Raw genomic sequence first — 19,990 nt, 5'->3', positions numbered from 1 at the left:
AAGAACTCTGGAAGTATTAAGAATCAAATGGAAAGCACACCCCCAAAGAGGAACACCAGCTCTCTAGAAATGGATAACAACCAAAGTCAGAACACTAAAATAACAGAAGAATAATTTTGAACATGTATTGTAAGAAAACTCAATGACATGAAAGAAAAAATGGATAACCAACACAAAGAAACCACACACACAAAAAAATCCAGGACCTGGAAGAAAAATTCACTAAAGAAACTGAAATATTAAAGAAAAATCAAACTGAACTCCTGGAAATGAATAATCTATTCAGGAAACTACAAAACACAGTGGAAAACCTCAAGAACAGGGTAGGTCAAACAGAAGAAAGAATCTCAGAGATTGAAGATAACACCTTTCAGTTAAATAAGTCAGCCACAGAGATAGAGCAGAGGAATAAGCGAAAAGAGCAAAGCCTATAAGAAATGTGGGATTATGAGAAGAATCCTAACATGAGGGTTATGGGGATTTCTGAAGGGGAAGAAGAAAACACGCAAGGGTTGAATAAGCTATTTGAAAATATAATCAAGGAAAATTCCCCAGGCCTTGCTAAAAGTCTAGATATCCAAGTACAAGAAGCTCAAAGGACCCCTGGAAGATTCAATGCAAACAGGAAGACACTACGACATGCAGTCATCAGACTGACCAAAATAACAACTTAAAGAGGCCTGTCTATGAGCTGTAAGGCGAAATAAGCAAGTACCATACAAAGGAAAGCAAATATGAATCATGCCAGACTTCTCAACTGAAATCTTACATGTAAGGAGAGATTCAGGCCCCATTCTCATTCTTCTGAAACAGAATAATGCCCAGCCTAGAATCTTGTGCCCTGCAAAACTAAGTTCTGTATATGAAGGAGAAATAAGGACATTATCAGATAAGCAAAGACTGAGGGAATTCACCAAGACCAGCCTTCCAATAAGTACTCAAAACAGTGTTACACACACATCAGCACAATAGACACTAATGAATGTAAAACTACTCACAAGCTCAAGGCAAGATCAAAGGCAAGATACCACAATGGCTCAAGAGAGAAAACAAAGCAACAAAGTTCAACCCAACAGAGTGAACAGAAATCTGCCCCACTTATCAGTTCTCTCAATAAATGTGAATGGCTTGAATTCCCCACTCAAGAGATAAAGGCTGGCCGAATGAATAAAAAAATATAAGCCAAATATCTGCTGTCTTCAAGAAACACATCTAACCTGCAAGAATGCATTTAGACTAAGGTAAAGGGTTATAAAACAATATTTGAAGTAAACAGAAGCCAAAAGAAGGTGGGCGTGACTGGTTTGATTTCAGATAACTTGGTCTTTAAATCAATAAAAGTAATGAAAGACAAAGAAGGTCACTATATAATGGTGAAGGATATAGTTCAACAAGAAGACAAAACAATTCTAAATATGTCTACACCCAACTTAGGAGGACCCATATACATAAAGCAAATTCTATTTGTTCTAAACAAATTTATAAACAACAACACCATAATGGATCTCTCCTGTGCTGTCAACACCCTGCTGACAGCACAGGAGAGATCCTCCAAACATAAAATTAACAAAGAAATAATGGACTTAAACAGAACTCTAGAACAAATGGGCCTAACTGACATTTACAGGTATTCTACCCAAAAACCACTGAATATACTTTCTTCTCATCAGCTCAAGTGACATTCTCTAAGATTGACATATCCTAGGACACAAAGCATGTCTCAAAAAATTAAAAAATATGTAAATTATACATGTATATTTCAGATCACACTTGAATAAAAGTAGAAATCAATTCTAACAGAAACTCTCATTTCTACACAAAGTAGTGGAAACTAAAGAACCTTCTGCTGAACAATTACTTCATAAACAAGGAAATCAAGATGGAAATCAAAAGATTATTTGAACTAAATTACAAAGGAGACACAAGTTATCAAAATCTGTGGGACACAGGTAAAGCAGTCCTGAGAGGAGTTTATTTCCATAAATGCCTATATCCAAAAATCAGAAAGATCACAAATATTCAACCTAATGAATGAACTCAAAAAGCTGGAACAAGAAGACCAGACAGATCCCAAACACTGCAGAATTGAACTCAATTAAGATCAAATCAGAACTAAATGAAATTGACAACGGGGAAACTGTAAGGAAGATTAATAAAACAAAGTTGGTTCTTTGAAAAAATAAAGTTGACACGCCTTTGGCTTGACAAACGAAAAGCAGAAAAGAAAAATTTCTAATAAGTTCCATCAAGAACAATAAAGTAGAAATCACAACGGATGCCATGGAGATACAAGATATAATTTATGAATACTACAAAAACCGTTATGCACACAAACTGGAAAATGTGGAGGAAACAGACAAATTCTTAGAAACACACAGCCTCCCTCGGCTCAACCAGGAAGAAATAGAATTCCTGAACAGACCAATATCAAGTACTGATATTGGAACAGCAATAAAAAACCTTCCTAAAAAGAAACATCCCAGACAAGATGGTTTAACACCTGAATTTTACCACACCTACAAAGAAGAACTGGTGCCTATCCTGCAGAAATTATTCCACAACATCGAGAAGGATGGAATCATCCCCAACACATGTTATGAAGCGAACATAACCCTGATACCAAAACCAGGAAAGCATGCAATAAAGAAAGAAAACTACAAACCGATATTCCTAATGAATATAGATGCAAAAATTCTCAACAAAATCCTAGCTAACTATATCCAGGTGCTTATCAAGAAAATAATCCATCATGACCAAGTGGGCTTCATCCCAGACATTCAGGGATGGTTCAACATACACAAATCTATAAATGTAATTCACCACATAAACAGAAGCAAAAACAAAGACCATATGATCCTCTCAATAGATGTACAAAAAGCATTTGACAAAATTCAACACTGTTTTATGATAGGAACGCTTAACAAAACAGGCATAGACAGGGCTTACCTAAAAATGATACAAGCCATATATGACAAACCCACAGACAACATCATACTGAATGGGGAAAAACTGAAAGCATTCCCACTTAGAACTGGGACAAGGCAAGGTTGCCCGCTATCTCCACTTCTATTCAACATAGTGCTAGAAGTCCTTGCTATAGCAATCAGACAAGAGAGCGGAATTAAAGTCGTCCACATGGGAGCAGAAGAGATTAAACTCTCACTCTTTGCTTATGATATATTATACTTAGAAAACTCCAACGATTCAACCAAGAGACTCCCTAAATTGACAAAGGAATTCAGTAAAATCTCAGAATACAAAATCAATACACACTAATCAGAGGTATTCATATACGCCAATAACAGTCAAACTGAAATCCAAATCAAAGAACTCAATTCCCTTCACAATAGCAACAAAGAAAATAAAGTACCTAGGAATATATTTAACTAAGGAGGTAAAAGACCTCTACAGGGAAAACTATGAAAAACTGAGGAAGGAAATAGCAGAGGACATAAACAGATATAAAACCATACCATGCTTATGAGTTGGCAGAATCAAAATTGTCAAAATGTCTATACTACCCAAAGTGACCTACAGAGTCAATGCAATCCCTATTAAAATACCATCATCATTTTTTACAGATATAGAAAAAATAACTTTACGCTTCATATGGAATCAGAGAAGACCCATATGGCAAAAGCAATCCTAGGCAATAAAAACAAAATGGGAGGTATCAATTTACCAGACTTCAAGCTATACTACAAGGCAATGGTAATTAAAACACCTTTGCACTGGCACAAGAACAGTTGACATTGACCAGTAGGACAGAACACAGAACTCAGATATAAAGCCATCCTCGTATAGCCATCTAATCTTTGACAAAGCAGAGAAAAACATACACTGGGGAAAATAATTCTTATTCAATAAATGGTGCTGAAAAAACTGGATAGCCACATGTAAGACAGAAACAGGATCCACACCTTTCACCTCTCACAAAAATCAACTCATGCTAAGTAACACACTTAAACCTAAGGTGTGAAACTATTAAAATTCTAGAGGCGAATGTTGGAAATACTCTTCTAGACATCCGCCTTTGCAAAGAATTTATCAAGAAGACCCCAAATTTTCACAAGCTACAGATCCGATAAACGGCTGATAACTAGAATCTATTTAGAACTCAGAAAAAACAGCACGAAAAAAATCAAACAACTCTATCAAAAAGTGGGCAAAGGATATGAACAGAAACCTTTCAAAAGAAGACAGAATAATAGCCAACAAACATGAAAAAATGCTCAACATCTCAAATCATCAGGGAAATGCAAATCAAAACTACAATGACATATCATTTATGTCCAGTCAGAATGGCCTTAATCAAGAAGTCCCAAAACAATAAATGTGTGTGTGGATGCAGAGAGAGAGGAACACTCATACATTGCTGGTGGGACTGCAAACTAGTGCAACCTCTGTTGAAAACAATATGGAGATACAAAGCAATACAAGTAGATCTACCATTTGATCCACCAATCCCATTATTGGGCATCTACCCAAAAGAACAAAAGACACTCTATAAAAAAGTCATCTGCACTCGAATGTTTATAGCAGCACAATTCACAACTGCAAAGAATTAGAAACAACCCAAGTGCCCATCAATACATGAGTGGATTGATAAAATGTGGTATTCGTGTACCATGGAGTACTATTCAGCTATAAGAAACAATGGTGACATAGCACCTCTTGTATTTTCATGGATAGAGCTGGAACCCATTCTACTAAGTGAAGTATCCCAAGAATGGAAAAATAAGCACCACATGTACTTACCAACAAATTGGTATTAACTGATCAACACCTCAGTGGGCATACAGGAATAACATTTATTGGGCGTCAGGCAGACTGGAGGGGGTAGGAGGGGATGTGTGTGTGTGTGTATATATATATATATATATATATATATATATATATATATATATATATATAATGAATTCAATGTGCACCATCTGGGGGATGGACATGCTTGAAGCTCTGACTCTGGGGGAAAGGTGGGAGAGAAAGGTTACACAAATAACCTAAACATTTGTACCCCCATAATATGCTGAAATTAAAAAAAAAATGATTGCTAAAAAAATCCTTGGAAATTTTCCTAAGGGAACAGAAAAAATGAAGAAACATTTATTCAAGAAATTTTACTAAATGTAAGAGCAGTATTTGAACCAAGACCTGCTTCTTCCCTCCCCCATCCTGCAGCCTGCTGAGAGAGAGAGAGAGAGAGAGAGAGAGAGAGAGAGAGAGAGAGAGAAAGAGAGAGAGAGAGAGAGACAGACAGACAGACAGACAGACTCCATTCCAGATGTGTGCATCAAGAACAGAGGGTTCTCTCTCCCCACAGCTCCAGCTACCTATTGCTGAAGTTAAGTTGCAGCTGCATTTGGTAGAAATGTTTTGGCTCCCTTCTTTCAGCTAGCCCCACCTTCTGAGACAGAGCTCTAAATCAGGTATAAGAACATTGAGAATACTGGGGACACCATCACCCTTACCTCAGGTTCATGATGGGGGGTTCCACATCAGGAGCTGCCAGCTGAGGATATCTGAGGCTCCTGCTAGCCCTCCATCATGTATTCAACTCCTAAAGCAGTGTGTTGCTCAGAAAGAAGGATATCACTATCCCTACCCTCTGCTCCAGAGCTGTGACTCAGAGAATTTACCCCGGAAGGAGGACCAGGCTGCAAAACAAAATCTCTTCTCAAAGGAACTGACTTCAATTGTAAGAGTATGTGGATAAGCTCAATTGGGAAGAGATTCATAGATTCATTGGAGTTATAGGTTAAAGGCTAGCCAAAAGGCCACACTGAAAGAGTTACCTGAGAAGAGCAATCCTGAGGTCAAAAGAAATCTCAAACATTGACCTGAAGAACTAGCTCTTCGACAACCTTAATTGGATCAGTGTGTTGAGAAATTTATTTCCCAGGGCATTGCTGAAAACATTAGACCAATCAAGTGAGTATGTGTGGTTAGGGAAACAGTCAGAGAAAGCCCTGCCAAAATTGCTGTGGGTACACCCAAGCTGCACCTTCCAAAGACAAACATCAGAGGCTTCACACTGGGGAGTTAACTTCAATGAAATAATCCAGTCGGTTGCTAAACAAATAAACAGAGAACAATTATAATAAGGCTTGTTGGAATTGGGGGTGACCTATACCCAGAGTTGCTATTAATACAATATATAGTAATGCACTGCATAATGACATTTTGGTCAGTGATGGACTACATAATTGGTCTCATAACAGTAAAATGCCACATTTTTACTGTACCTTTTCTGTGTTTAGATACACAAATACTGTCGTGTTACAACTTCCCACAGTATTTAGTACAGTAACATGCTCTACAGCTTTATAGCCTAGGAGTAATAGGATATACCATATAGCCCAGTTGTGCAGTAGGCTATATCATCTAGGTTTGTGTAAATATACTCTATGATGTTCACACAACAACAAAATTGCCTAATGACACATTTCTCAGAATGTCTCCATCAGTAAGCAATACATGACTATATTATCTAAAATGTCCAGTTTCTGACAATAATTTATAAGACATGTAAGGAAACAGGACAGTATGACCCACATACTGGAAAAAGGTCAGCAACAGAAACTACCTGTGAGAGTGACCAGATGTAGGATTTAAAAAATAAAGACTTCAAAGTAACCATTATAAATATGTTAAAAGAACTAAAGAAAATCAAGATTAAAGAAGGTATGATGATAATGTTACAGCAAATAGAGAGTATCAATAAATACTAAAATTATAAAAAAAGAACCAAATGGAAATTCAACAGTTGAAAAGTAAAAAGACTGAAAGGAAATATGTATTACGGGGCTCAAGATTAGATGTGAATGAACAGAAGAAAGAATTAACAATATGTGTCACATACACCTACCCTACAAGTAATACTAAAAGAAGTTCTTCAGACTGAAAGAATGTGATACTAGGCAATAATCTGAATCTATACAAAAACAAACTGCACCAATAAAGGTAATTATGTAATTATAAAGACAATGTAAGTTTATATTTCTTCTACCTTTTTCTCTCTTTACTGATTTAGAAAGCAATTGTATAAAAGAATTTACATGTGATGTATCATTGGACCTATAACATATAAATACATATTTGCCAATAGGAGCACAAAAGAGATGGGTGGGGCAAAGCTTCACTGGGATAGAGAAATGACTCCATATGGTAACTTGAATCCATGGGAACAAATGAAGAGAACCACAAATGATAAATAAGATGCTAATATAACAAAACCTATAAATATAATATATACTTGCTCCCCTTTCTACACTCAGCTTATTTGAAAGACATAAAATTATATAAAACAATAATGAAATATTGTTTGGTTTGTAACATTTACAGATATAATATGTATAATATTAATACCACAACAATCAGGGAAGGAGAACAAAACTATATAAGAGTAATATTTCTATTGCTCACTAGAATTAGGTTATTGTAAATCTGATACTGATTCTGATAAGTTATTATATGTGGTAATCCATAGCATAATTAATAAAGAAATAACTCAAAATATATACAGTAAAGAAATTAAAATGCTACATTAGAAAATATTCATTTAGTTCAAAATAATTAATGAAGAATAGAGAAACACACATGAGGAATATGGAAACAATACGTAAAATGGCAAAGTACATCATAATATATCAATAACAACCTTAAATGTGAATGGATTAAACAATCAAATCAGAAGGCAGAGATGGTCAGACTGGATTTAAAAATGATATCTAACTACAGTATACAGTATATGTTGTCTACATGAGATGCATTTTAGATTAAAAGATACAAATAGGCGGAAAAATAATAAGATGGAAATAGACATACCATGCATAAAGCAATCATAAGAAAGCAGTACTGGATATACAATTATTATACAAAATAGACTTTAAAACTAACAAAAAATATTACTAAAGGAAAAAGAGAAATTTCTTATTATGATTAAAAGGTCATACATCAGAAATACAGAATTATAAATATATACATACCTAACAATAAGGCATCAAAATACATGAAACAAAAATAGGCAAAAATGAAATAAAATATATTGAAGACTTCAATATCTCATTTATTAACTCAATAATAGATCAAAGAACTAGGCAGAAGATCATTAAGGAAATAGAATACTTTAATAACATTATAAACCAAATAGACCTGACAGACATTGATAGTAAACATTCCATGAAACAACAGCAGAATATACATTTATCTCAAGTGCACATGGAACATTCTCAAGGATGGAGCATATGCTTAGCCACAACCTTGATAAAACTGAAATAATATAAGGTATTTTCTATGATAAAATGAAATTAAAAATCAGTAACAGAAAGAAATTTGAGAGACTCATAAATGTATGACAATTAACAACATATTCCTAAATAATCACTAGGTCAAAGAAATCAAAAGAGAAATTAGAAAATATCTTGATGCAAATAAAAATGAAACAAAACATGTCAAAACCGATGGAATACAGCTAAAGCAGTACTTAGCAGGAAATAATATGCCATTTATATACATACACATATAAAATACATACATATAAAATACACCTTTTTTAATTAAAAAGAAGCCCTCAAGTCAATAACTTAACCTTTTCCCCAGGATAATGCAAAAGAAATAGAAAATTTAACAAAAAAGTAAAAGGAAGGAAATAATAAAGACAACAGCAGAGATAAATGATAAAAAGAATTTTAAAAAGTGAAAAATCAATGAAATCAAAACCTAGTTTTTTTGAAGAGATAACAAAAGTGATAAGCCTTTAATTGGATTTACAAAAAAGAAGAAGTGGGGAGGAAGGAGGAGGAGGAGAAGGAAGAAGGACGATGAGGAAAGAAGAGGAGGAGGAGGAAGAAAAAGGAAGAAGGTAGAGGATAAGAAAGGAGGGGGAGGAAGAGGGAGAGGCAGGGGAGAGGGAAGGATGAGGAGAAAAAAGAAGAAAGAAGAAGAAAAAAGGGAAAGGGAGAAGAGACTTTAATTACTAGAATAAGAAGTGAAAGAGAAGATATTACTACTGACTTTAATGAAATAAAAAGAATTATAAAGTAACACTATCAACAACTCTATTCCAATAAATAATATAATTTAGATAAAATAGACATTCCTAAAGAAAAAACACAAACTATTGAAACTGAATCAAGAAGAAAAAAATAATCTTAACAGATCTATAACAAAGAGTTCGAATTAGTAATCAGAAAACTAGCCATGGAAAACAACCCAATCACAGATGTCTTCACTGATGAATTCTACTAAACATTTAAAGAAGTAGTAACAATTCTTCACAAAGTCTTCCAAAATTAGAATAGTAGGGAACATGCCCAACTCATCCTATGAAGCTGGTATTACCCCAATACAGACAAATACATTGCAAGAAAAAAAAACTATAAACCAATATCTCTTAAGAATATGGATATAAAAATTCTGAACAAAATACCAGCAAACAAAACTAGCAGCATATTGAAAGGATTATACACCATGACCAAATGGGATATACTCCAAAAGTTCAAGAATAGTTTAACATTTGAAAATCAATTAACGTAATATACCATATTAATAAAATACAAAATAAAAGCCATGTTTATATCAATTGATGCAGAAAAAAATTTGGCAAAATCCAACAACCTTTCACAATGAAACAATCAGCAAATGTAGAATGAAAGGGAATTTCCTCAACCTAATAACAGGTACATACAAGAAACACACACCTAATATCATACTTAATGGTGAAATACTAGATGATTCTCTCCAAATATTAACATCAAGATAAGGGTTCCCATTCTTACCATGCTTATTCAACATAGTAACAGAAGCCTTAGGATCTTTAATAAAGCCATAAAAATAAAAAATGATAAAGACTGGAAAGAAATAAAACTGTCTCTATTTGCAGATGACATGATTGTCCCATGAAGAATGTACAAAAATGAAAAAGGCAAGAATTGTTATATGACTTCAACTAATAAACATGTGGAATTCAAAATTTAAAACATAATACCATTTATAATCACTTCAAAAAAATAAAATTACATACTTTTACATATGTAGGTATATACTTAACAAAACTTGAATATCCAGATAAAAGAAATCAAATTAAGACTTAATTAAAATGACTTAATTAAAGAAGACTTAATTAAATGGGAAGACATACCATGCCCATGGACTGAAAGACTCAATGTAATAAAGATGACAATTATCCCCCAAATTTATTTATAGATTTAATGTAATTCCTATAAAATCACATCAAGATATTTTATAGATACATACAAGATTATTATAAATTTATACAAAAAGGGACAGACATTAAAATAGCAAAAACTATTCTTGAAAACTATCTCCAAAAATAATAGTAGTGGGAGAAATCACTACACTGGGTATTGAGGTTTTCCATATACTCAGTAATCATCAACAATGTGGTATTGGCAAAGGAGGTGTCAACCCACATATCAATGAAAGAAATTAAAGAACCTAGAAAAGACCCATGTAAATATGCTGAATTGATTTCTAACAAAGGTGCAAAAACAATTCAATGACAGAAAGATAACCTTTTCAAGAAATACTGCTGGAGCAATTGAACATCCATATGCAAAAAAAATTCAACCTCAAACCACGCTTCAACAAACCTTATACAAAAATTAACTGAAAATACATCCCATACATAGATGTTAAAAGGAAAGTTATGAAACTTAAAAAAACTGGCAAATAAATCTGGGATCTAGCAGTAAAAAAATCTTCAGATTGATACCAAAAGCGTGATTCATGAAAGCAAATGTGATAAACCAAACCTCATTAAAACTGTGGCTCTGCAAAGATCCTGTCAAGAGAATAAAAAGACAAAACATAGGCTAGAAGAAAATATTTGCAAATAACATACCCAGAAAAGGAATAGTATCTAGAAATATATATACATATATATACATATATATATTTAAAACTATCAAAAAACTCAACAGTAATATATTAAATACAAATATTCCAATGAAAAAATGATCAAATAATATCAGCAGACATTTCATCAAACAGGATGTACAGATGGCAAATAAACTCATACAAACATGTTTAACACATTATTAGAAATTAAGGAAAAGCAAATTAAAACCACAATGACATATTGCTTCACCTATAAGAATGGCTAAAATAAAAAGTAATTACAGCACTAAATGCTGGTGAAAATGTGGAAAACTGGATTATTCTTATATTGCTGGTGGGAATATAAAGTGGTACAGCCACTCTGGAAAACAGTTTGGCAGTTTCTTATAAAATTAAATATGCAACTATCATATGATTTATCAACTGCACTTTGGGCAGTTATCCCATGAAAGTTAATACTTATGTCAATATAAAAATTAGACCCAAATATTCATAGAAGCTTTATATGTAATAGCCAAAAACTTGAAGCAACCCATATGTGCTTCAATGTGTGGGTGCTTAAACAAACTGTGGTACATGCATACTATGGAAGACAATTCAATAATAGAATGGAATGAGTGACTGGTACAGTTTGGATGTTTATACCCTCCAAATCTCATGTTGAAATTTGATCCCCAATGTTGGAGATGGGGCCTAATGGCAGGTGTTTGGGTCATGGGGCCAGATCCGTGATGAATGACTTGGTGCTGTCCTCATGGCAGTGAGAAAGTTCTTGCTCTATTAGTTTCCAGGAGAGCTGACTGTTAAAAAGAGCCTCCTTGCTTCCTTTCTCCCCATGAGATCCCTGCACGTGCCAGCTCCCCTTCTCTCCTGCCGCAAGTGTAAGCAACCTGAGTCCCTTACCAGCAGCAGATGCTGGTGCCATGCTTCTTATACAGCCTGCAGAACCAAGAGCCAAATAAATCTTTTCTTTATAAATTTCCCAGCCTCAGAGATTCCTTTATAGCAACACTAAATGCATACAAAAACTTATATGATTCTCCAAGGAATTAGGCCGAATGAAAAAAGCCAATCCCATAAGATTATATATCACTATATTTATATATTTTTGAAATCACAAAATTATAGAATTGTAGAAAATTAATGATTGCCAGGATAGGGGTAAGAGGAAAGTGAGTTCAATTATAAAAGGACAATAAAAGGCATCTTTCTGTTGATGGGACCCCACTGCATTTTGTCTCTAGTGGCAGATATATGAGCCTACACATGTGATAACAATTATGGAATCACACACACACACATAAATGAATACACATAGAACTGGAGAAATATGAACAAGATGAGTAGAAAGTCAGTATCTTGGCCTGTTAATGTACTATAGGTTAACAAGATGTTACTATTGGGGGAAGCTGGGTAACAGATACATGGGATCTCTCTGAATTATTTCTTGCAACAATATGTGAATCTACAACAATCTCAAAACAGAAGCTTAACATAAATATAGGCCTAGAAAAGAAAATATAAGAAACTATTTTAGTTTTCTAGGTATAGGAAATAATCTCTTAGCTAAAACAAAACAAAACAGAAATGCATTTCAAAGAAATAAACTGATAAATCTCACAACAAAATTTGAAACTTCTGTTAGTATAAATATCATAAGACAAGTGAGAGCTAGGCAAAAATTATTTAAAATATGAATAAGAAAGAATTAGTATCCAGAATAGTGAATACCTACATACTAGTAAGAAAAAGGCAAACTATCCAAAAGTAAAATGACAATGAAATTTAAATTATTGCATAATAAAAACATAAAAAATGACAATGAAATTTAATCTATTCCATAATAAAAATATAAGAAGATGTTCAAACCTACTAATAATTAATAAAGTATATAGTAAAGCAATGAGTCACCATTTTATACTTATTGGATTGATAAATTCAGAGTTGATCATTTTCAGTGTTAGTTTATTTTTATAATTTTCTAAAATTGTTAAAGATTATAAATGTAAAAATATAATGTAATTGTAAGTAAAATCAGCTCTTCTTATAATCCAAGGGATAATGAATACCTTGCTCAATACAATAAGAAACATGAGCCAAAAAGAAAATACCATTTGTGGATAATATAAAATTTTAAAAATTTATCCTTTATTTAGGATAAAAAAAGGCCAATAAACTAAAGAAAAGCAAAACATAGAATACAATGAATTTGACACAAAATTAATATCTATGTAGCTGAGTATCTGTATATGTACATATCTCCCAGTGGCTATTTATACAAATACATGCACAAAGAGCTCATACAAATATAATAGCAAAATTTAAATAACCCACCAAAGGCGAAAAATTCTTATTAAAAACCATGAAATGACATTATTAACTTGTTAAACTGGCAAAAATTCAAAATACAGCATTAAGAGAGTTTTAGAAACTGAGGTTCTTATCTACTATGCAAGGGTTATAAATTGCTATGCTCTTTAATACTCAGAATTTAAAAACAATCATGAGACCTGGAATTTTAAATACTTAGAATTTAATATAGTATAAACTATATTACCATCATAATTTGAAAACATAATTGTCTACATTCCCTGCTTCATTCATACACTTAAATTTATCTGTGTACACACTGACATTCCTCTGAAGAAAATAGACTATGCTCTGTTAACCACTCTGTGCCACCACTAACCCTTAACAAAGCACTTTGTAAAATATAGGCAGGCAGTAATTTTTTTTAATTAAATAAGACTAAAAATAGCAAAATCCCTTTAAAACAGACTTATTAAAACATTTAAACATTTTAAAACATTAAGAAATGTTAAAACACAACTACCGTCACTTCTTACCATATATAATATATTTTAGTTGAAGATTTTTAACCACTTCTTCCACAGAAGGTTTATACTCAAGGAAACATGTGTAAACGCCACTCATACTCTCCTCAAAGTTCTGGAATACAAGGCTTCCTGTGGATGTTATCTGTGCAGTGCTGTTTTCTAATAAAGGAATAAGATACAGTTATTAGTTACTTAAATTACATATGAGAGATAAAATACCAAAACATTTTGTAAGCAAAGTAAAACAATAAAAATGTATCTATACCATCACTTAAAGGAGTTGAGGGCAGAGCTAGTCATAGCATCTGGGGCCTGCTGACAGTGGGTGCCAGGATAACTTTCTTAGTGTCAATCTTTCACAAGCCAGAGTTCAGTAATTTTGTGGCTACCTAAGTGATAACAGACTAACAAGGACATGAATATAATGTACTCCGAATCTGCTCCTTGCATTGAACTGGACACTATCACAAATATAGTACATGTATACACAAATATATACATATTACATACATAAAATATGCATGTAATATTATATAGTATATGTTTATATATACTATAATCATATATTTTAACGTTGAGTTATGGCCTCAGTAAGCTTACAAACTGCATATGAAACAGATAAAATAGTGTACCCATAACAAAAGCTAACAGAATATAACCCTAACAACTAGATATTTCTATCACTACACATGATATAAAGGAAAATTTAGGTTGTAACCTTGACAATTGCAGAAGAAAAAAAAAATAAATAGGAGACTAGATCACCTAATTTGTCCAAGGTCTCAATCACAGAGTTGCAGTGTTGGGAGTTAGAATGGGATTTAAGCTCACTTTTTACCTCAACAAGCCACACTTCTAAGTGTCACACTGGGAGAAAGCTATGCTGTGAAATAGAAAGTAAATCAGCCTTTAGAGGCATTAGACCTGAGTTTGAGGACGACCTTTCTCTCTTGCAAACTATGTAACCCTGAGAAGCCACTTAATCTATCTGAAATCTAGCTCCTTCATTTGTACAATGAAGAATTATAATACGTGATAGCCTATCTCACAGCATTATTCCATATAACCAATACAATGAACATTAAAATACTTGAAAAAGCTATAAATCTGTTACTCTGAAAGTTCATAACCACAGATTTTCATTAGAAAATTTTTTAGATATTAAAATTTGCTTAGTTGAATAATTTAATATTCCATTCATTGAAACTGAAATTATTATCTCAGGAAATAATTGTCTACCTTTTTCTATTTTAAATAAATAATTTATTGCTTATAAATTTTAAGTTCAAATATTTCTCCAAAATAAGACAAAAGATAACTGTTCTTAGTGATGAACTTTTCATTATTAATTTGTTTAACAAATATTGATTGAGTTTCTAGGACAGGGGTGGGGAACATGAATGTGTTTGCTATATATTTCAGGAGAAACAAACACCTCACAGGAATACAATAAAAGATATCTATGAATTTTAAAGAAATTTTAGAATTTGGCAATAATCTAAAATGCAAGTTTCCCATACCAAAAGTATCATTTAATAAGTGTATCAAAATATGTATTTGAATGCATACTACAATGTTAGATATGAAACCAGAAATCAAGTAGTATACAATCTATAATAAAATGCTCCCTGGCTTCTTTCTTAATGAAAAAAAAAAAAAGTACTACATTTTGAAAAGATATCCTGATTACTTCATACTCAATGTAAGAACACATGCTATAATAGCACTTTTGTTTTTTCAAACCCTTAAGTGACTAAGTCAAAATGGAAACATCATGATGCCAAGGGCTATGTACTACAAGAACTAATGTAACAGCAGATACTAAATAAATAATTGTTTAATTAAAGTTGGTATTTCTTTCCTCTCTAGATTTTAGCTTGATAATCTAAAAAGTCATAGAGTTGGACTAGATATCTCGAAGCCCATATCTTAAGAGTTCTAAAATTAAATGACAAAATTTAAGCACAATTTCATTACAACTTATTATATTTAAAATAATAAAATAGCTTAATATTTTAAAAATCTTATCTGGTCTGAGCTTGAATGTGAAACATGGATATAAGAGCCTCAATAGCACCATTACAATAAACAAAAAGCTATAAAAACTGCCAATTAACCATTTCTTGATCCTATTAAGGAATTGAGGTGGCAGGACAACTAATAACCTGAAATCTGAGGGTAGACAGGGGCTTACAGATCAGGACCTAAGCATTTGCTTTAGCTGCCACATAAAGAAGTAAGATGATTCAGCTAAATGTTTTTAATGAATTGCTAAAAAGCTAAGTATAGACCAGTGTTAGCAAGTCAAGTCCCTGGGGACCACATACAAAGGGAACCCTCTTACAGGTTTTTCATACACAAATAGCTCTAGGGGCTTACAAGAAAGATCAGGGGAACCCTGAGCAAACTTCCCACAGGGTGCTGGCTAGAGGAGGGATTTACCAGCCCTGACGAAACTCTACCCATACCTATTTCCCTTACACCCCCCGTAAGGAACAAAGCTTTAATATACAGGAAGAGAAAAAACAAAAACTGTCACCTAGTGCACTGTAGAAACTTGTTGCAGCTCAGAAAGGAAACAGGAAAAAAAAGGTGCTTCATCTTTGGGGAACAGTCAGGAAGAAGTGCTAGGCCAAAACTAAAGCTGAAGGAGTTGGAGCAATTGTGAAGGCCACACCCCAAACCTAGGAACACTATGCCTGCCAAAAAATAAAGATTAATTAGAACATCAGAGAATGTCCCTCTCTCCAAATTACCCACCACTAATAAGAGTTTACTAAAATTAGCAATGGAATAGGGCTGACAGAGCAGTAAGAGGTTCTCTCTGGGAAATAGCACAAAATAAGAAACCACAGTCCAGGAAAGATTACACACTGAAAAAAAATAACTTCTGAAACATTTTTAAGGGTATTTGAAGCATTCATTGCATTGAGTGTAACAACACCAACAAGCAACATCAAAGCCAGACAAGTCTTAACTACATTAACACAAACCCATAACACTAAAGGTTTAACAGGAAGGGTGTTCATCTCAAAGCATTAAAATATTTACCTCAATAACTATTGTCTTATTCAAGATGTCTGACTTCAACAAAAATTAGAAGGCATACAAAAAGACAAGAAATGGTACATTCTGAAGATACCAAGAAATGCTCAGGACCAGACTCCTATAAGACATAGATATAAGAAATATCAGACAGTTCGTTTAAAATAACTATGATTAATATGATAAAGAATTTAATGAAAAACATACACAACACGCAAGATCAGAGAGGTGGTTTCGACAGAGAGATTGAAACTACAGAAATAATCAAATAAAATACTACAAGTAAAAACAAAACAAAAACAACAAAAAGAAAAAAGTTACAATAACACAAAGTATTCCTTCAATAGGCTCATAAACAGGCTTGACACAGCCAAGAAAAGAATAAATACACTTGAAAATAAGTCAAAAGAAACCTAACCTGAAACACAAAGAGGAAGAAAAAATGGAGAAGAAGGAAGAGAAAGGAGAGGGGAAGAAGAGTGGGAAGGGATGGAGAAAAAATAGGAGGAGTAGTGAGAGGAATCCAAGAGCTGTGGAACATATCAAACATGGTAATGTAAGAGTTATGGGAATCTCAGAAGAAGACGAGATATAAAAAAGAGGAAAGAAAAAATATTTGAAGACATAATAGCTGAGAATTTTCAAAAAAAATATGATAAACACCAAGCTCTAGATCGATCCAAGAAGTTTAGAGAACACCAAGCAGAATGAATACAAAAACCAAATAAAAGAGATACACATAATATTCAAATCCCTGAAAATGAAAAGCAAAGAGAAAATCTTGAAAAAATGGCATACTGCCCAGAGAGGGGCAAAGATAAGAACTTCAGTGGACTTATCATTAGAAATCATGCAAGCAATACACACACACACACACACACACACACACACACAGAATTCTATCTTTAAAATGTTAAAGAAACTTTCAACCCATAATTCTATAGACAGCAAAAGAAAAGCACGAGCAAATTAAACCCAAAGCAATCAAAACAAAGGAAATAATAAAGTTAAAAGCAAAAATCAGTATTTTGAAAACAGAAACACAATAGGAAAAAAAAAAAATCAATGAAGCCAAAAGCTGGTTCTTTGAAAAGACTGATAAAATTGTTGAACACATAGCCACAGAGATGAAAAAAAAGAGAGAGAGAGAGAAGACACAAAAAACATCAACAGTGAATGAGGGCACATCACTATAGACCCTGAATACACTAAAAAAGACAATAAAAAATATTACAAACTACTTTACACACACAAATTCAACAAGATGAAATATTCAACAAGTTGGACAAATTCCCTAAAAAAACACAAACTACCAAAACTCACAAAATAATGTGTTCCTACCTCAATGAAATTGTATCTATGTACTCTGAAGTCAGACCTCAAAGACATATGACCTTAGGAAAGTACCTTATTCTCTTGACGCCTTTGTTTTCCCATATGTGAAATGAAGAAAATGGCTATATTTACTGTAAAGCCTTGTGAAAGTTAAATGACTAATATGTGTGAACTGTTTAGAGCAGTATCTGATTACATGTGTTTATTATTTGTATAAAATTAATTATGCTAAGTGAAATAAGCCAGACACTGAAAGATAGAAAGACATATACATGGTATCACTTATATGTGGAATTTAAAAAAGTCAATTTCATACACATAGAGTGTATAATGGTGGTTACCAGGGGCTGGGGGGTTGGGGGAAATGGGGCATTGCTGGTATAAAGGTATAAACTTTCAGTTGTAAGATAAATAAGTTCTGGAAACCTAATGTACAGCATGGTGAATGTAGGTAACAATAATGAATTATATATACTTGAGTAGATCTCAGTAATTCTCACCATACCAAAAAAATGGTTATTATGTGAGGTAATTTATATACTAATAGCTTGATGTGGTAATCATTTCACATTGTATGGCTATATCACAATATTACATACTACACCTTAAATATATATAATTTTTATTTATCCATCATACCTGAAAAAAGCTGGGAGAGGAGGAAGAAAAATGTAAAAAAATTCAAAATAAAAGTAAAATATATACTTTTTGAATACATACACAATTTGGGGGGGGGGGGTGGTAACTGCATGAAGAAAAGTAAAAAAAATAAATATTGTAAAAGTTCAGGGCAGTATTTACCAGAGGGGTGTTTGGGAGAAATGAATGGGATTTTAAGACAGTTTATTGGGAGGTCTGATAGTCTGGGTAATAGTATATCTTAACTTGTATACTAGGTTCAAGGATGTTTGTTTTACTGTGCTTTATAACTTGCATATTTCTTATTTATATTTGTATATAATAAGTTAATTTATCAGAATAGTATTAGGGTTAGAGTGGGAGGTACAGAACTTATTGTAATAAATGCATTACCTTCGCAAATAAAAAATAATGAACAAACGACAGAGAAAAAGAGAGACATACCAAGTCTAAGACTTCTCCCCTACCCTTCACAATACATCTAAACAACCTGAATATATTTTCCAAAGCATGTGCAAGTAATTACATAACTACATGGTTTCTTTGGCTCAATTTCAGTGAAACTATCTTTGGAATATTCATAAAATGATAACTAAAGTGCAGGATAGTTTAAGCTAGAGTCCAAAAAGGCTTCTCTGTTTTTCAAACTTTAAGAAAATGAGGACTTTTCCATAAAAAATGACAGAGAGATTAATAAGCTTTATGGTAGGCAATAAGCTATGATGTGACACCACATTGAAAAATAAAATATAATTATGAAGGTAGAATACCAGAACTTCCTGGGAATAGATGTTATAAAGGTAAAAACCAGTGTATTAATACAATTTCTCACTTACCCAGAGAAATAGCTATAACTCTGCACACCTACTTTTTCCATTGTGAAAGTAAGTAAAATAACATATTGTTCCTACTAAAAGAATGAAGTGAATTATATACTATGCTCTGCAATATCAACTGCAAGACCTGGCATGGCATTTTAGAGAAGAAAAGTTTTCAAATTTCAATTTCCAAATCAAAGGACCAACAAATGACAATAGAAAAATTCAATATTAAATGTTTCTATGTTTCAATGTACAGAATTTCAATATCAAATGTAAAATCTATTTAAAATATGGGTTTGTATTATATTATGTGCTACTATCAGAGAGCAATAAAAATAAAATTTGATTATTGTTCTAGGACTGGGTGCTTTTTTACCTAGACCACTTCACTGATTTATATTAGTTGCTAAAACCTCTTAGGATTTCTGTAACTGAGCCCTGCTGATTCCATGA

At 32.9% G+C, this 19,990-nt stretch overlaps 1 protein-coding gene and 1 long non-coding RNA gene across 3 annotated transcripts in view; both read right to left on the bottom strand.

Moving 5' to 3' along the window:
• Positions 1-19,990, bottom strand: part of ZPBP (zona pellucida binding protein) — a 120,050-nt gene that overhangs the window by 87,896 nt on the left and 12,164 nt on the right. For both annotated transcript variants that reach the window (XM_076006257.1, XM_012735981.3), the window contains one exon: positions 13,707-13,856. In XM_076006257.1, coding sequence (XP_075862372.1) covers positions 13,707-13,856 — 150 coding nt within the window. The remainder of the gene's footprint in view (positions 1-13,706; positions 13,857-19,990) is intronic.
• LOC142872887 (uncharacterized) lies at positions 16,237-16,855 on the bottom strand. Its single transcript, XR_012920971.1, has 2 exons — positions 16,749-16,855; positions 16,237-16,396 (listed from the first exon to the last, which is right to left on the bottom strand). It is a non-coding gene; the product is annotated as an uncharacterized LOC142872887 (long non-coding RNA).

Source organism: Microcebus murinus, chromosome 9 (genome assembly GCF_040939455.1).
Source record: "Microcebus murinus isolate Inina chromosome 9, M.murinus_Inina_mat1.0, whole genome shotgun sequence".
Taxonomy (NCBI): domain Eukaryota; kingdom Metazoa; phylum Chordata; class Mammalia; order Primates; family Cheirogaleidae; genus Microcebus; species Microcebus murinus.
This window is presented reverse-complemented; position numbering and strand designations above follow the sequence as displayed.